Source organism: Harpegnathos saltator, unplaced genomic scaffold (genome assembly GCF_003227715.2).
Source record: "Harpegnathos saltator strain DR-91 unplaced genomic scaffold, Hsal_v8.6 scaffold126, whole genome shotgun sequence".
In the NCBI taxonomy this organism is placed as follows: domain Eukaryota; kingdom Metazoa; phylum Arthropoda; class Insecta; order Hymenoptera; family Formicidae; genus Harpegnathos; species Harpegnathos saltator.
In genome coordinates, this window is record NW_020229902.1 from 1 (window position 1) to 16307 (window position 16307).

At 42.0% G+C, this 16307-nt stretch overlaps 2 protein-coding genes and 1 long non-coding RNA gene across 6 annotated transcripts; 1 reads left to right on the top strand and 2 right to left on the bottom strand.

Annotated features, from left to right (window-relative positions):
• Positions 1–6: 6 nt before the first annotated feature.
• On the bottom strand, positions 7–720 carry LOC105187502 (uncharacterized). The gene is made up of 3 exons (XM_025306605.1): positions 588–720; positions 389–488; positions 7–109 (listed from the first exon to the last, which is right to left on the bottom strand). Exons 1-3 carry the CDS (start codon positions 683–685, stop codon positions 101–103), a joined length of 207 nt encoding a protein of 68 aa, XP_025162390.1. The 5' UTR covers positions 686–720; the 3' UTR covers positions 7–100.
• Positions 721–4944: 4224 nt separating this feature from the next.
• Positions 4945–11711, bottom strand: dmpd (F-box protein dampened). Of its 4 annotated transcripts, none has more exons than XM_011148326.3 (6): positions 11149–11711; positions 8139–8431; positions 7784–8032; positions 7531–7723; positions 7068–7432; positions 4945–6516 (listed from the first exon to the last, which is right to left on the bottom strand). In XM_011148326.3, exons 2-6 carry the CDS (start codon positions 8394–8396, stop codon positions 6127–6129), a joined length of 1455 nt encoding a protein of 484 aa, XP_011146628.1. In that variant the 5' UTR covers positions 8397–8431; positions 11149–11711; the 3' UTR covers positions 4945–6126. The 4 variants fall into 4 exon arrangements, with proteins under 4 accessions (XP_011146628.1, XP_011146627.1, XP_011146629.1 ...); XM_011148325.3 differs by lacking the exon at positions 11149–11711 and adding an exon at positions 11015–11134; XM_011148327.3 differs by lacking the exon at positions 11149–11711 and adding an exon at positions 10478–10930.
• A 438-nt stretch (positions 11712–12149) lies between these two features.
• On the top strand, positions 12150–14746 carry LOC105187506 (uncharacterized). Its single transcript, XR_850119.2, has 3 exons — positions 12150–12286; positions 13298–13443; positions 13909–14746. It is a non-coding gene; the product is annotated as an uncharacterized LOC105187506 (long non-coding RNA).
• The last annotated feature ends 1561 nt before the right edge of the window (positions 14747–16307 follow it).

The following is a 16307-nucleotide window of genomic DNA, read 5'->3' on the forward strand; positions in this document are numbered from 1 at the left end:
CTACTTTGTTTCTATCTTGTATCACAAGCAAAATATGTTTTAACAAATTTAATAATGAGTTAACTCAATATATGTTGATAACTCTTTATAATCGTTACATTTAATATTCCTAAATGAAAAAATATCATACTCAGCAAACACAATGTTACATATAAAATATCTGTTAATTGTAATTTCCTATTTAACAATGTAATTGTTATATAAAAATCATATTGTTGATTAGGAAATTACGACTAACGTATGTTATATGTTACATTTTGTTTGTTGGGTTAGTTCAGCCGTCATTTTAAAAAACTAATTTAAAAATTACTATAAAAATTTAAAAATTTTAACAATATTTCAAAGAAGACAACTAGAAAGTCAGAACTGCGATATATCACATAATTACAATTTCACAATTCGATAAATCAAATTGAATCCCTTCTTTTCGCCGTGATTTGAAGTGTAGGTTAGGAAGCGCGGCTTCAGAATATTTGGATTCGCGCCAGCTGTCAAAACAAAACAACTATCTGTCAAACTTTCAGAAAGAAGGCACATTTTTCTATGCTCTCTAAACAAGTTTTTCACGATAAATATATTCCACTCACACTAATTTTACTTCAACAACTTCGATTCCCACCTTGCAAAATATTTCTGGGCGTTGTCTTATAACGTTTCCTTGAAGTCCACTGACGCAATAAACCATGATAACACCGGAAATCGAGTGAAAAGCGAATAAAAATATTTCAGAGAAAAAAAAGCAATTTATATTTCATATGAATTGTTTCGTGTTGAAGTTGTCCAACGATCTTTTATAAATTTGTTAATTTAAAAGATATCGAAATTTACAAATTTAAATTTAAATCAATATATTTCAAATATCACAAATTTAAATTTCAAATATTTCAAATATTTAAATTATATTATATTTTACTATATTCAAAAATTAAAAGAAAACATTCGAGATTTATACATTAATACTCATAACAAATATTTAAAAAATATATCCTCTCTGACGTTTACTAATATAAAAGGATAATTAGCTTTACTTTTTAGCACAAGAATCATCGATAAAAATTAAGAAATATCTTTTTGAGCCCAATATCTTTGAATACGAGCATAAAATAGCCATTGTTCAACGTATTCATTTACAAACGATTGCTGTTACGAACGAAGACTCCCTTAAAACTTTTTATCTTCGTAATTTTCACGGTAATTAATAATAATTCAAATACCTCACGGCAACTCGTTACTTTTTCCGATGACTTACGCAACAAACACAACATAGTTGGAACATTATGTTAAATTATGTTTATTATAAGGTGTATCTAATATATATATTTACAATCGCTTTAATACACGTAAAACCATTTAAGATAATATATCCGTATTCTTCGGCGTGTCACGGCGCTAACTTTTTCCTCGCTACCGTGAACGCTGGCAAAATTATGAGTTCTATGTCTTTCTTCGTTTTGTCGCCATAAAGTGCACCGCGACATGGCGGTATCGTGGATATTTGTCTATTTTGTGTATATGTGTGTGTTACATGTATGTGTGTGCGTGCATGTGTGTGTGTGTGTGTGTGTGTACCTGAGGCAAGGACCGTTGCTTGCTTTACTTGCTTGCTCGCTCGCATTACACATGCTTTGCGAATAGCAGGCTTCTTCGGGGTATAGAACAGGCAGGTAATGCCAAAGGGAGAAAGAAATAATCGTCCTCCTCCTTGTCTTCCTCTTTCGCTTCCTGCTCTTCTTTCTGTACACATCTGATAGCTTCCCCTCCCCCTTCTTCCCTCCCCAGCGTGCAGCACTACCGTCTAGGAAATTATTCTACTCTTAATCGCATATAATCGCATCGTTTTTATATTCGATCGTACGTCTAAACTTAGAAGATCCATATATGCGTAGTAGTACACAGTTTCTTCTACATTTGTATCTCGTTCGGGGACGGATTATGTCGGAAAGCCGAGAGAGAGAGAAGAGCGTGTGAAACTGTTTCCTCCTTTCCTTTTTTCTCTTTTCTAGTTTTTCTTTCTTCTTTTTCTTTTCTATATATTTTTTTTTTCTTTCTAAAAGACGACAATCAACTGTAGACGATGAACGACGTGCAGCAAGGTGCAGACGTCGTATTAAACGAGGCGTCGAATGTTTGTTTCGGTGATGATGATAATAATGATGATGGAGTTTGAATGTGCGTGAGGTACGGCTTAGGCTGAGTTGTACCGACAGTTTCGGTTGACTAAGTTTGATTAGTGAATCTACAGTCGGCCCTCTTCACATAATCGTCCTCTATTCCCCATTAATACGTAGATCGCGAAGACAGAGGATGTTAAACAGGGTTATCATGAAACGGTATTGACCCTCCACTGGCCCTTATACTGATATTCACGCATAGACGGTCGACTAATTCTGCATTAATTCCATTTTAGACAATTTATAATTCGCGACAGAATTGAACAAATCTGCTTGTGAGAGAAAACATTTGAAGAATTAAAATATAATTGGAATTATTAGAATTGTATACTTGTGTATGTGTGTATACAACAGATCTATGCATGTATATGATATATGGTATATATCATCTGTAGGTCTTCAAGTGTTTTTTATATCATACCGTACATAAAGCAAAATCCTGTCGCTAGCTATAATTTGTCTAAAGTGGGGCAGACGACGATGTAATTTGTTTTTGAGTTACGTTGAGTTACGTTGCTCCGACAGTGCAACTTAAGTCTTAGATTAGTCATTCCCCATTCTTCTTTATGCAGAATATCTCGAAATCACGGGATGTCTTTTTAACCGCAATTTCCTCGGCTAGTCGGATGGTAATTTCCCTACATTAAAAATATTTAAGAAAATCGTTATATATAACACACCTTCCAACTTTTACCATCGCATATTTCTCTGTAAATAAATTTCGAATTAAAATCCGCTCTAAAACTGAAAGATATGATTGGACCGGATAATTTGTTCTTCGAAGGCTTAACTTGTCGCAAGTCCCGTGCAATTTCGTGGATTATTCGAAAACTATAGTTGCCTATGGCACATTCGTCCAAAAAAAGAAAGAAAACTAACTCCAAACTGATCGAGAAATCTGCAATGAAAAAAGACATCCAACAGTTTTGAAATACTCGTATATAGATAACAGGATTACAGGATGAAGTATTCCGAATTAGGAGCCGACACAAAGATGCTCGCAAGATATTCGTGAATTCTTAGCTCTTCCATAAAAAGATTCGACTTTTCATAAAATAACTGCGAATTCGCGAAGACCGTACGTTACACGTTAGCGTATTGCAATCTTTTCGACAGCACAGATATTGAAAAAAGAAAGCTATTAATCAGATACGCATTGAATACAAGTTCGGGACCAATCAGGATTAGTATAGAATGACGTTGATGCAATCGACCGTCGTGCCGACGTCAATCCCAGATTTTACAGAGTTCGTTTTTTTCTTTTCTTTTATGGAATCTGAAAATGATAATAACAAAGTCAATACGAATTGTGTTTTCTTATTTCCTGTATTCCCGTTTTCATTTCGTGAATATAATTGTGAGACAGAAAGACAGACAGATAGACAGACAGAGAGAGAGAGAGAGAGAGAGATAGAGAGAGAGAGAGAGAGAGAGAGAGAGAGAGAGAGAGAGAGAGAGAGAGAGAGAGAGAGAGAGAGAGACGACACGTCCTTACGATCGCATTTGCGAAAATATTACAGTGCAAACGTCTTCGAAATTTCCGACACGTACGATTCGGTTACGCCCGCCCCCGCGATGCGTTCTCTAATCACAACGTAAACACATTTAGAGTGAAATTTTATATGTTCTCCTATGCAGCCAGATACTCGCCCCACGTGTATTTTATATCTCGAATAAAGGTCACTTTCCCGCGGTTAAATCGATAAAGCATCACATCATAATATCCTCACACACAGAAGTTCGAATTTAGTTATAACTTCATTATTCGTACATATCACACATTCATCTCACATGTAGCGTGCTGCAACGTTTTCTCCCATATTATATACTTGCACACCCTAAAGTTTATCTCTGTTTCTCATCATCTCTAATTTTCTTTTGACATCGATAAAAAATTATATATATATATATATATATTTATATATATACTTTTTTACTTCATATATATTTCAATAATTATTTTATCGTTAATTAATTAATTGTTCAATTAATTAATTAATCGTTATATATATATATATCTTATTGTTCCATTAAAGTTTTAAACTAAAATGTTCCGCGCGGTACGCCGGCCATCTCTGGCAAGGTACCACCCAAATATATATACATACATATATGTACATATATACGTTCATATACATATATAAATCTATATGTATATATATTTATAATATATAGTAGCATTCGCTTATTTATCCTTCTTTTTTTCCATTTTTATAACTAGAATCATGAATAACTCACAATATGTCTAACTATGCTTCTTTGAGATTAATTGGGTAATCTGTGCAAATAAGATATCTCACAATTGTTCCTACTGTACCAATAATCGTTCGCATCGGGCAAGGTAAATCGTGAGACTCCCGGAACGGATTGCGAAAATTTTCGATCCATATGTAATCCGCAAATGTCTGTCGCGCGTTCTCAACTTTTTCTTCCCGAACGGTACGTTCTCATATAAACTGGAATTTTCGTCGATTCGATTGACACAACAAACAAAAAGGCTTCGTGTTCTGTTGTACAATGTACAAAATAATGGTACCCAATTTATTTATCTAAATAGAATCATTCTTATAAATAATTATCTAGTTCTATTAATATTGCAATGTACTCCATCTCATAATTCTTGCTCGGTGAGATGGTGTATTCACAAAAATAAACTAATTACTGCCTTTGCAGGCATGTAATTCAACATTTCGCTCTTCAGCGTAACCCGAAGCTGCGTGTCAGACATCTTCTGGTTGTCTCGCGCTGCAAGGCTAGAACCAGGCATTTAAAACGCAGAATTTTTGATTTTATCCAGCCCCACGTATCATGAATAATTTTCGATCAGAAATACATAGTTACTAAAGAAAAATTATTTCCAACTGGACGAAAAATATATATATATATATATAATATATGTATAAATATAAAACATCTCTCTCTAACGCGTGGCACCTAATGGCATCTAATCATTGTGAACGAACCAATTTTCTAAATTGAGCAGGCTTAACTAATCAAAACGAATTGATATGGTGATTGTTGGTGCATCTGCAGTACCTGCGTGAACTAGTCTACGTTAGTTCTGTCAGGTACTTGTTGATCGATACCGCGAAATAAAATATGTTCGAGGCTCAATTTCGATTTTGCACGCGAGTCAACGCGCCATGAAGAACGAATAAAATTTCCGTGATGCGTTTATCGGCCGTTCCCGAGACACGATAATAATTCATCCTACAGGCTTTTGTACAAAAGCTTTCGCCTTTACGTGACTTAATACGCTTCCTCTGTTACCGTATTGTCCTGTTCGATCAAAAATGCTGAAGATGCGATATTCAGTCTAGATTCTAGCAAACGTGTGTCATCCTGAAAGTCAAGATGACAGCCACTGCGCGCTCTTTTGATCGGAGAGCCAAATAGAAAACGAATCTTCAATCGCCACGATAAACATGACGCCCGCTGCTACGTTCTATCGCGCCGTTAAATGCATGACAAACACGATCTCGAGACCTTTCATCATCCACGGACGTACCATCGGCAATGACAATCGCAAAGAATTCTAACAAGAATCCAAGAAAGTAGTATAGCTAAACGTTACTTTACGAGCAAAGCGCAGATGATCGGCTAAGTTTCTTTAGAATATCATCGTCGAGGCGCACCGTTGCATGTCGGCGGCGACAACAGCTCCGTTCGTGAGAGAAATCGGAGTATAGACTGTCGAGAGATTTCCACAAACAATCGCGCGCGGTGATTAACGCGCGGCCTAGAATTTCCAAAAACGAGGTTCGTTGCGCGAGATGCAGGACGTTCGGTGAGGAATTTTGTACTTTTCTAAGATCATCGGCTTGCTGGCATAAAGAAACGCGCTTTAAATACCGTCGCGGCGAGTCCCCTCTGTCGCTCTTTTTTCACAAAGGGAGACCCCCGTCAGAGACCGGTTGAACAAATATTTGTACCATGATCAGCGTTATCGATTTTTTTACATCTTTGAGCGCTTAGCCTGACGAGACTTGGCAGTGCGACGTGACTTTTTCGCGGCATCACTAGACGCCTCCTCCACGATTGGTTTCCGCTTGAACGCTACATTCGAAGGCACGGGAGCCTTTGGGGGTGCCATCTCCATCGCCGGCGTCGGTGGAGATTGTGTGACTACGGGGGGTTGCGGTGCCATCTCGGTCGGACTGTGGGCATCCGCGATGGGAATGAAGTCGAGCCCTTCGCCGAATGTATCCGGCAGCACTCCTTGATTCGCTAAGGCTTGCAGATCTTCCGTAGGGACTGGCATTGACTGGCCGCAGCCTACGCACACCGGTATCGCCGGTGACTTGGATCGCCAATATTGTAACTCGGTTTTGCATTTGTTCAATTCCTGAAAGGTGGAAACGAGGTTTGTGAGATCTCATGCTTGCGACATCATTTAATGTAACATTGCTTGTCGATGAAGATACATTTTTACACTATCAAACATTATTTAAACACTTATCGCTGTCTGATAACTGCGTATTAACTCGGATCTGAACGGATATCTGAAACGTCATTGCACTTGATTCTTCGATCGATGAGTCACATGCATTTTATTATTTTGGTTATGTAACGTGTTAATGAATTTATAAAAGCAGACTTGACGATCGCGTTACACACGCCGCTTGAAGATACCGCTATTACTTAAGATCGCTAGGAAAATTTAGGAAATTTTATACAGGAAAAGCTAGACAAACACAAAATGAGGAAAATAGATATTACATTAAATTCGGAATATGTTCCTTAGGCGAATCGAATGAAGACTTCAGAGCAAAAGTGTGTCGAGTCCATAATTTGTAAGTTTGGTATACGAAGTGCCGTATATACAGCAAATCTTATAAATTATGAACAGTCTATCGACTGTTGCTCTGAAACACTCGAATGTACCTGTGTAAATACCTGTAGGAGTGTGCTGAATTTCCGCGATGTTTCTTCGTTCTTCTTGTCGTTATCGTCCAGCCGGGTGGCGTACTCTACGATCTGCTTCTGCTGCTCGGCGATCTTCGCCTTGCAGCTCTTCAGATCCTTGCGCATCAGCGTCAGCTGGCTATTGTACCGCTTCATGCCCTGCTTGATCTTGCGGATACGCTTTCGTAGAACCATGTTCGACTGTGGCGGCGACACGTTGGATTCCAGGAGGGCCGGGTCGTCCGAGCAATGCGGCGGAGAGCCCTCCTCTCCGCTGGTGTTGCCCGTTTTACTGCTTCCTACGCTCAACGGCGCGGAATCCAGGCACATAAATGGTTTACTCACAGTACTAGAAGCTGCAATGGAAGAAAGCAGGAGAAAATCTCCGGTAAAGCCGCGTCACGAAGTAGCATACAGTGCAGGAATAGTATTTATTCAAGTCAGCTTCACTTACAGAACGTCCCCGCAAGATCCAGGAAATCGGCACCAAAGTAAGGTATTTCCGGCAATGTCGGCTCGATATGCTCTTTGAAATACTCCATAGCCATGGTGCTCAGATCAAACAACTCGTCCGTAACTTTGTAAGGTTTGGTCAGTTTCGGAGTGACTTTTATGTAATAGAGAACGCGATACACCTCGTCCAGAATCTGCAAAATGACCACAAGCGGACTCACATGTGTATTTATGCCAGGTATGATCGTACTCACCTCACCGGGGAAGAAGCAACAATGCTTCCGCTCGATGTGCTTGCCGAAGCTCATTTGCAGCAAAGTTAGCCGCATATGTAGAGTCTCTATAATGTCGGACTCGCAGGCTAACGGGTGATTCCGACGCGCGGATTCGCGTCTGGGCATTTGCGCCTTGATGGCCTGGAAACGGCTCAGCATCTGCGCTTGCAGCTTCTGGAAGGTGGAGTTCAACATTGAACCGCAAATGCGGTCCAGCTGGTGGCAGACCTACGGACGAAAAACCGAAGCACTGCGTAGAATCGAGAGAAGCGTAAAAGCGAGTCCTCGAGCGTGCTGACGGAGGGCTTTATCAGCGCAAACTTGATGTACTCACCGGGCGCAAATGAGCCACTGTATTGTAACCTAGATATCCGAAAATCTTTTCCAGTATCTCAACAGGTAGATTCAGGAGATTCAAATTACGAACAGGTGGAGACTCGGTGGTGGAGCAGTTATTGATGTTGCTAGCGGTCCCTGGTTGGTGTTTCTTCAACGACGAGGTCGCTTCCACTACTTCACCACCTGTCCCGCTGCCACTACCACCGCCACTGCTGCTACTCCCCATGTTACTTGACTGACGAGTCGACACCATTTCTTTACTTTTCAACAAGCCGCTTTGTCCAAAATCTAAAGTGAGAAAGACAATATTTTCTTCACAATATATAATAATAACATACAGATGTTTGTATACATTTGATAAACGACATGAAATTCGTTGGACAAGTAAATAAAACAGATGTTTCATATATAATTAACTTCACTGGATTATTTTCAACAACTTTGAGCTTGCAACACAAATGTGTGAACACATGCTTTATTATGTTATAAAATCAAACATGTGTTTTGCATTATATTATGTTTCAGAAACATTTCCATAAAGGCTAGACGAAATAATATTATGATAAATATTTAGATTGTAATAGTCGACAAAATTCTTTTACATTTACCAACACAATTTTATTTCATCTTAAACTCTTGTGTATACAAATATTTTCTACAAAAACAATTTGGTTTACTGAATAGTTTACTAAATAGATTAATGCTCTATAAAACAAATATCAAAAACATGCAGCTTTATATCTGTCCCATTTAATAGAAATGTTCATGAATATGTCACACATGTTGTGCGTTGCAAGTCGTAAGCTTTAAAAAATCAAGATTGTAGCGGAAGTTAACTCTCAGCAAGCTCTTAGTAACGTTTGTGTATTGTTTTGCTTTGTAGACAAATAGTGGAACTCTGCCAGAGTGAATTGTTGCGTGTTCTCCTATAAATAAACAAACAAATAAATTTCTTTCACTTTCCTCTTGCAAAATTTGCTCCAATAACAATCAGAGTTATTGAACTCTTTCGCAACAAGGCCTATCGAGGAATACGCGAGGAATTGTTCACACGAGAGTGATTCCAATTATAAAACACAACAGGACATTGATACACCAACTCCAACAGAACTGTCAAAAAGATCCTTACGCCAGCGAGACGACAGCGTCTCGCGCGAGATTCGTTCTCAAACAAAATGTTCCCTCCGTTCGAGCGAGCGTTTCGCTTTCATCGCAATTTATACTTGTAACGAACGTACCCGGCCGAATCGTTATCGCGATATCTCGAGGAAACGATCACCTGCTCGTTGCTCGAGCGTTCCGCTCGTTTCGATCTGCTTTCAAACTCGCCCGGTCCTGTCGATTCGCACACGTATCACTCGAAACGGGATTGAAGCTAATTAACTTCTCGTCCTGCGACGAACGGGGTTTCAACAACCGCTGAGAGCACGTTGATGCAATCGCCGAGAGGATTTGGCGAGCGTTAAGGAAATCCGCGAAAGAATCCGGCGGTCAGCAAAACATCGCACGGACGGGGCACCGTCGAAAGTGTTCCACTAAACAATCACTTGGCACTGATTATTGCGCGGACACGTTGCACGAGTTTTCTTCGGTCAGATCATCGCTCGCACCGCAGTCATGGTCAATTGTCCTCGTCTTCTATCAGTTTCCCAAAGCTTTCTAGTGAGCAACCGATCGTCGACCATGGTTGGTCATGAGTGACAACGACTCCGGTCGACTACAACGTATTTCAACACGTGTGTAGCTCCGCGTCGCGGACTGGATTCCAATCTGAAGAGGGGAATTTAATTGAATTCGCGGTTAATTATTAATCGAGAGAGAGAGAGAGAGTATCGGGGCGCGAAGCCGATATTAACGGTCGTGGCGTCGAACAACCTCGAGGAAGGATAGAACCATGGTAGGAAAAAAAAAGAAAAAAAAAGCAGAATATAGATTCGCGACAAGTTGCAGCGTAAACGATGACGATGAACAAAAGCCTGTCGTAGCCGATGAGGAAGGAGTCGAATGCGCACTCAGGACGAGTCGATTTCTCCGCCGACACACAATATTTTTGTCGACAGGCATCGCGACGTTCGTTACATCGTGCGAAAAAAGCCTGCCGATTTCATCCGATACTCAAATAATAATCATCGTCACGAAGACGATAATCGGAAGGTTCACGATCGAGCGTCGTAGAGAAAACGCTAATCTTGAACGAGAACGAGAAAAACAAGAGGTGAAGACGAGGTCTGAGACGACGACAACGACACGATGATGATGATGACGATGACAACAACGATAACAAAGATGACGACGATAACGACGATAAAGCAAACAAAACGCAGGAAAACAAACCGGGTGATTGTGCGCGAGCAATCGATGCACCCACAGATCTCTTCTTTCTCCGCTGCAACCGTAGCTGATCGTCGTCGAGAGCGAGATCGGAGATGAGAGACGGAGAGAGGGAGAGAGGGAAAGAAAGGAGAGACAGGGAGAAAAAGAGAGCGAAGCTCGAGGGCCCGAAGGGAAACGACGTGCCCCGAGTTCGGCGAGCGGCAACGATCACTGTATCCGCGTTGGCGTTTTCAGCGACATTTTGACGGAGAGTCCCTCTTCTCTCCCCCCGCGGCTCCTCTCCTCACCCAACTGCTGCCGCGTTCTTCTCGCTCCGTTTCACTGTCGGAGCTGAGAAGGGTTCTCACTCTCTCTGTCTATCTCTTTCTGTCTTTCTCGTGCCATGGCATTCTGCTGTCATTTTTTCCCGTCCTTTTCTTTCCCGCTTGTCATTCTCTCTCTCTCTCTCTCTCTCTCTCTCTCTCTCTCTCTCTCTCTCTCTCTCTCTCTCTCTCAGGCATCATACATACACACTCGCTATCTCTTTCTCTCCCTTACCAGTTAACACGCTCATGCAGCCATGGCGCACTCGCACGCAGAACCAATAACGGAAAAAAAGCCCGCGCGTCCGGAGCGTATACAAAACGTATTTCGACTCACATCACATCCTCTCGCTCGCACTCGCGCATTACCTGCACTAGCGATCTCCGTTGCGCTCCCACGGGAACGCACTTCGTGCTGCAGACAGAGCGGTTTCGGGGCAGAGCTTTCTCTCTCTCTCTAGCGCCACCTCTCTCGCTCTTTCTCTCGCTCGCACGGCCTCCGTGATCGTATCGAAAATAAATGTTGTCACTGGTCGCGGTAGGTTTACTACCGCTTGGCTGCTGCTGCTACTGCTGCTGCTGCTGCTGCTGCTGCTGCTGCTGCCGCCGCCGTCGTCGCCGCCGCCGTTGATGCCTCTACTACTGCCTACCGCCACCGCCTTCTCGCGCACGCACGCGAATATCGCAGGCGGATAAAAGCACGCGGAAGCCTGCGCGCACCACGCAGGATCCGCGCGAGCCGCCGCTGCTACGCTACGAAGTCGTGTACCGAGGCAGCAACGACGCCGACGTCGACGATGACTACGGCGAGCAACGGCAACGATCTGTACATATGTGTAACCGCGGCGAGAGTATCAGAGAATGAATATGCTGCATGCACGCTCCCGAGAGACAGCACACGCTCGCTCGCATTCGCTGCCTGGCTGCGCGTGCCGCGTTGCGCTGCGCCGCCGCCGTCGCGCAGTGCAATGCCGTGCCGTGTGAACTGTGCGCACGTTCTGTGTGTTCCGTTTAGCTACACCGCGTTGGCTCCGACCTCTTTCGAATGAGTGAAACAAATGCGCATCGTTTGCGATCTGGCGGAAAAGAGAGGCAGCGAGAAGGATCTCGCGCGAGAAAGTGCAGAAAGTGTAGTCGAGGAGGACAGAGACACCCGCTAATCACACGAGTTGAGCGCACGTGCGTGTCTTCTGATTGGCCGACGATCTGCCGTTAATTACGGGAAGACTCTAGTTAGGGTCCGATGACTTTTGGTTTTTTCTTCGACAAAATGCCGCGAACTGTCACTAATACTACGCGGTCCGGATTGGTCTAGTGACTCTAGAGATGTTTCACTGACTGCGACGCGTGCGACACTCGTCGGAGCGTCGCCGAAGGAGAGAAACGTGAGGTTAGGTCGAGTTGTTGCGAAGATCGGCGGCATTGCAAGTTGGTTCGATATAAGGGATGAAAATTTTCTAGTTTGCTGCCGACGAATGTTTAACGGTTCGCTCTATGGTTACTTAACGTAAGTAGCTTAAGTCAATTAAGATATAAATTAGAAATAGTGGTTGATATATTTATTAGGGAAATCCATCCTCCTTACATAGAAACCTTACCGAGCGCGTGTGTCATCAATAGGTGACCTTGCGCGAATTCAAATTTACATGTTAAAGAATCACTTTAAATTGTAAATTACTGATTAGACGTTAAATTTGAATTTGGGAGGGGAATAATGACCCATGCTGGAAGCTATAACGCACTTTGACAGCCTACTAAAACGAACACCGATTGATGAATATTCGTCGATTTTGAATCATATCCCGTAAATTTCCTGTCGATATAAATTTTAACCAGACCGTCGAACAAGCACATCAGTCAAACGACGTCGACCGTGTGAAAAAAATGTTTTATTTATTTGTCCAGTGACTACTGAACATTTATATTTTATATTATCACAACGCGATAAGGTATGATTTAACAGCAAAATAAATCACGTTCCGCGATAAATGACCGAACCTGTCGCGACATAATTATGACATCAATCGTGAATACCACATCACGATCACATATCGCTATCGACGCAGACCAACCTACATAAGTAAACGCAGTTGACGATAATGATGCTGTTGGACGACCACAATATGAGAACTATATCGAACGCATTATCTGACCGATTGTTATCTGAATTTCTGTTGCTGTCGTGCAATCGACGGAATAGTGGAGCGGCAATATTACGCCTCTGGCGTCCACCTGACGGTGCATTATTAAGCGTGGTCAATCGCGCTAATTTTTCAGAATCGTGCTCGCGAAATACAATAATATTTCGTCGCAATTTTCGACGCGCCGCCTGTTGCCCGGCGAGCGTGTTATTTCGCGGCGCACGTGCGTTTACAACTCGATGTTTCATTAACGCTCGTAAAACGCTCGTTTGTTCAGCTCGAATCACGCAGCTCGAGAGAAACACTTAGCCGAGCGGAAATAAATTTAAGATTTTAATTTAAGGGCCGTATTTCATGGAGATTTTTTTGTCTTACAGAAAGTAGAAGCACGGAGTGCATATCCGAGCTTCACGAGCCCCGCAAGATGACAATCGCTTCCAAGATGACACCGATGAATTCGTACTCGAGTGAGGATTTTGAGTGAGAGAGAATGGAGATCCTGAGCCTTATATGTGATTTTGAGGTAATGGATACGATATTGGGATCAAACGGTCGGCTCGACCCAATCGACCGACTTATTGTCGAAATTCATGCGTCGTAAATTCATATTTCTCTAAAGATGGCAATTACAGTGTCATAACGTTACACAATCAAGCCGTAAAAACATATAATCTTAGCTCGCGGATTTGAGAAAGAAATTCGGACGAGTCCAATCTCTCGATAAGCTCTTGAATTGCGTTCGGGATTTCATCGATAGGTACGCGCCGTTATGCGGCTGGTGTGAATTATCACGGCGCACAGGGGAATTAAAGTGCCGCTTGAGTGGACAAAATTTCTAAAGTAAAAGTTAAAATGAAATTTAAAAAATGAACGCAAAAAAATTTAAAGATTAAATTAAAGTTATGAAAGTTATATAAAAGTTAGAGAAGCAAGAAAATAAAAGTGAAAACGATTCTTGTTGAGATTGGGAAACTCATTTTTTTGCCAGCTACTATGCCTGCACTGCTATGACTGCAAATAACGAGGGACTGACGGGTTCCGAGGTTCATTACAAATCAATTTGGACCGTGTACAATGAAGAACGAACGCAATGCGTGCGATGAAGGAAAGGTTTCGTCCACTGAAACAGGCCTTTGGTCCCACTGCCCGGCAGCGCGGAGAACTCGCGCAAAAATGCCGCCTTTGATCACGTATCGCCGTAAAAGCGTCGACCTCACAAGTCGACAACGCGATCCGTCCTTGCTTCCGTTTTTCACGCGTTTTCGCGCCTCGCGGATTTCTATCGCAACGTTTACCGCGTCCGCTTGCGGAACACTTACGACATGAAACGCGCCGGCGTAGCAGGATGGGAAATTCCTATCTTTGATCACCGGAGTCGAAGTCAACGTCGAGGTCTCTTTGTACGAAATCGATCTTTCAACGATATTTCCCGACATTTTCCCGAATTATGCCTTCATTCTCGGTACACTCATTTCTCTATTTCTCGCTCGTCTCTATTTTGCCTATTTCGCATTGCCTATTTCGCGCGTCTCTTTATCTCTATTCTCTTTTATAATCTCTCTAATTCTGTACTGTCAAGACGAATAATGTTTACGTATCGAAGCGATGCGATAAGATAATCCATCTACACACAGCTTACACCGAAAAGAAAATATGTGAGTAGAATTATCAACATATCGAAAATCCCTTCTATATCCGACCAAGTCGGCTCGACTTTTCGATCTGTGGGTTGACTTATCGCTCTTTACCTAGTTTATCGAATTTTATATTGTGTTCTCAAATATGTGTATAATACGTATGTTTGGAGATTCATGATCTTACTCATAGCGGACATAACGATATCGGAATTTAATCTAAAATAATTTCTAATAACTCAAATTGTTTTTTGATAACTCAAAATATTTTCTTGGACAATGGGAAATATTTGAAATATTTCTGACAGTATTCTCAACATGGTACCTTCGATGTTTTATAACTTTAAATATCCGACATTCGACTTAATCCTTGTATTATCCCTCGAGCACAGATTATCAGGCCGAAAATGTCAAATCTTCATTTATTATTATATAATTTTTCAATCGTTTGGAAATTTTTCAAAAATATATATCGCAAGGCGCATCATGCAATATTAGGAATTACAATTACGAGTAATTTCAACATTCTACACAGTCGTTGCATTTTCGGTATAGACGCATGGCAATCAGCTTGTCATTAGCAAAATCCGACGGTAAAAACAGGATGTTATTAGACATACGTCTTTCAATAACCAATTTGGCGATCGAGACCAAATGAGATCTCAAATTGTGCAACGAAACAGCGGCGAATTGCAAAATCGCCGGAGGAAATCACAGAGGAGTAATTTCCGCCGAAACGGACGTCGCGAAATATCGAAAAACGCGGCGGTAGACAAATGCCTACCGTAAGTTATTCGTCGCATATCGCCGGAAATATACGCGCGACTTCCGCACTCGTCGATCGAGGCGACTGCTTAATGCCGAGTAACATTTGCTGGAGATTAATAATAAATCACGATCGTATCGTGGACTGCATAGACAACGCGCGTAAATTTGTACTTTCGTGATGTCACTTCTGCGTGACGTGGAAATGTCCGAGGGCGGGATTCGTTGTGATTAATGCTCAAGTTCTCATTCATTTATTTCACTCCGTCACGGACGGAAGGGTAAACGGCTCAACGTGTGCTACGAAGTACCATCCGATAAACGATGGAAAGTCGCGAAGGTCGGGTATTTTCAAGAACACCGCGCGCGCACGAGAACACTGTTGCGCAGCCTCGTCGTATCGTATTTGCGAGCTACAACGAGAAGCGGCTCATGTAATCAAAACACTCGGCAAAATTAGCATCAGATGCTTCCGCGTGGAACACAGCATCCTCCTCATCGATATTCCCTTCCCCGCGCACCACATAGGTTGCGATACGCGAAAGGTGACCAACGAAGGGTGCGTTCGGGGAGATGCCTATTTTTTAGCGTTACGGCCTATTCGCGGAGCTAAATGCTAACAGACAGCCATCATGACGTCACTATAATGGTAGCGTTATACGCTATAATTACGCGCTATCAAGGTAGTGTATTGATTGCGCTAGCGCGTGTTGGTGACATGATCATCAAACGGTACCAGGGTACATCGTATTTATTATTTCATTGTTATTCATATACGCAATTATTTATATAAACGTATTATTATTCATGCAGGCAATTGCGTTTAAAAAAAGAGGTATTTAAACTGCGAAAACGACGCTGTCGCGTCTTTTGAACCCGAGAAGGATATCGCTTATGGACGATTCTCCTCAGCCGGAGCCCGCGCGGGATTCAGCGTGATTTCACCTGGAAATCGGTCTCGCTTCGAGACGCGAAACGACAGTCTATT

What these genes read in the sequence shown, in the direction of transcription:
- dmpd (XM_011148325.3), bottom strand. An exon ending in CAGTGGCTCATTTGCGCCCG is followed by an intron (nt 8,033 to 8,138) that starts GTGAGTACATCA and finishes TTTCGTCCGTAG; the next exon opens with GTCTGCCACCAGCTGGACCG. An exon ending in GGATCTTGCGGGGACGTTCT is followed by an intron (nt 7,433 to 7,530) that starts GTAAGTGAAGCT and finishes CTTCCATTGCAG; the next exon opens with CTTCTAGTACTGTGAGTAAA.
- LOC105187502 (XM_025306605.1), bottom strand. Translation starts at nt 685, where the DNA reads ATGGTTTATTGCGTCAGTGGACTTCAAGGAAACGTTATAAGACAACGC. An exon ending in GTTGTTGAAGTAAAATTAGT is followed by an intron (nt 489 to 587) that starts GTGAGTGGAATA and finishes TTGTTTTGACAG; the next exon opens with CTGGCGCGAATCCAAATATT.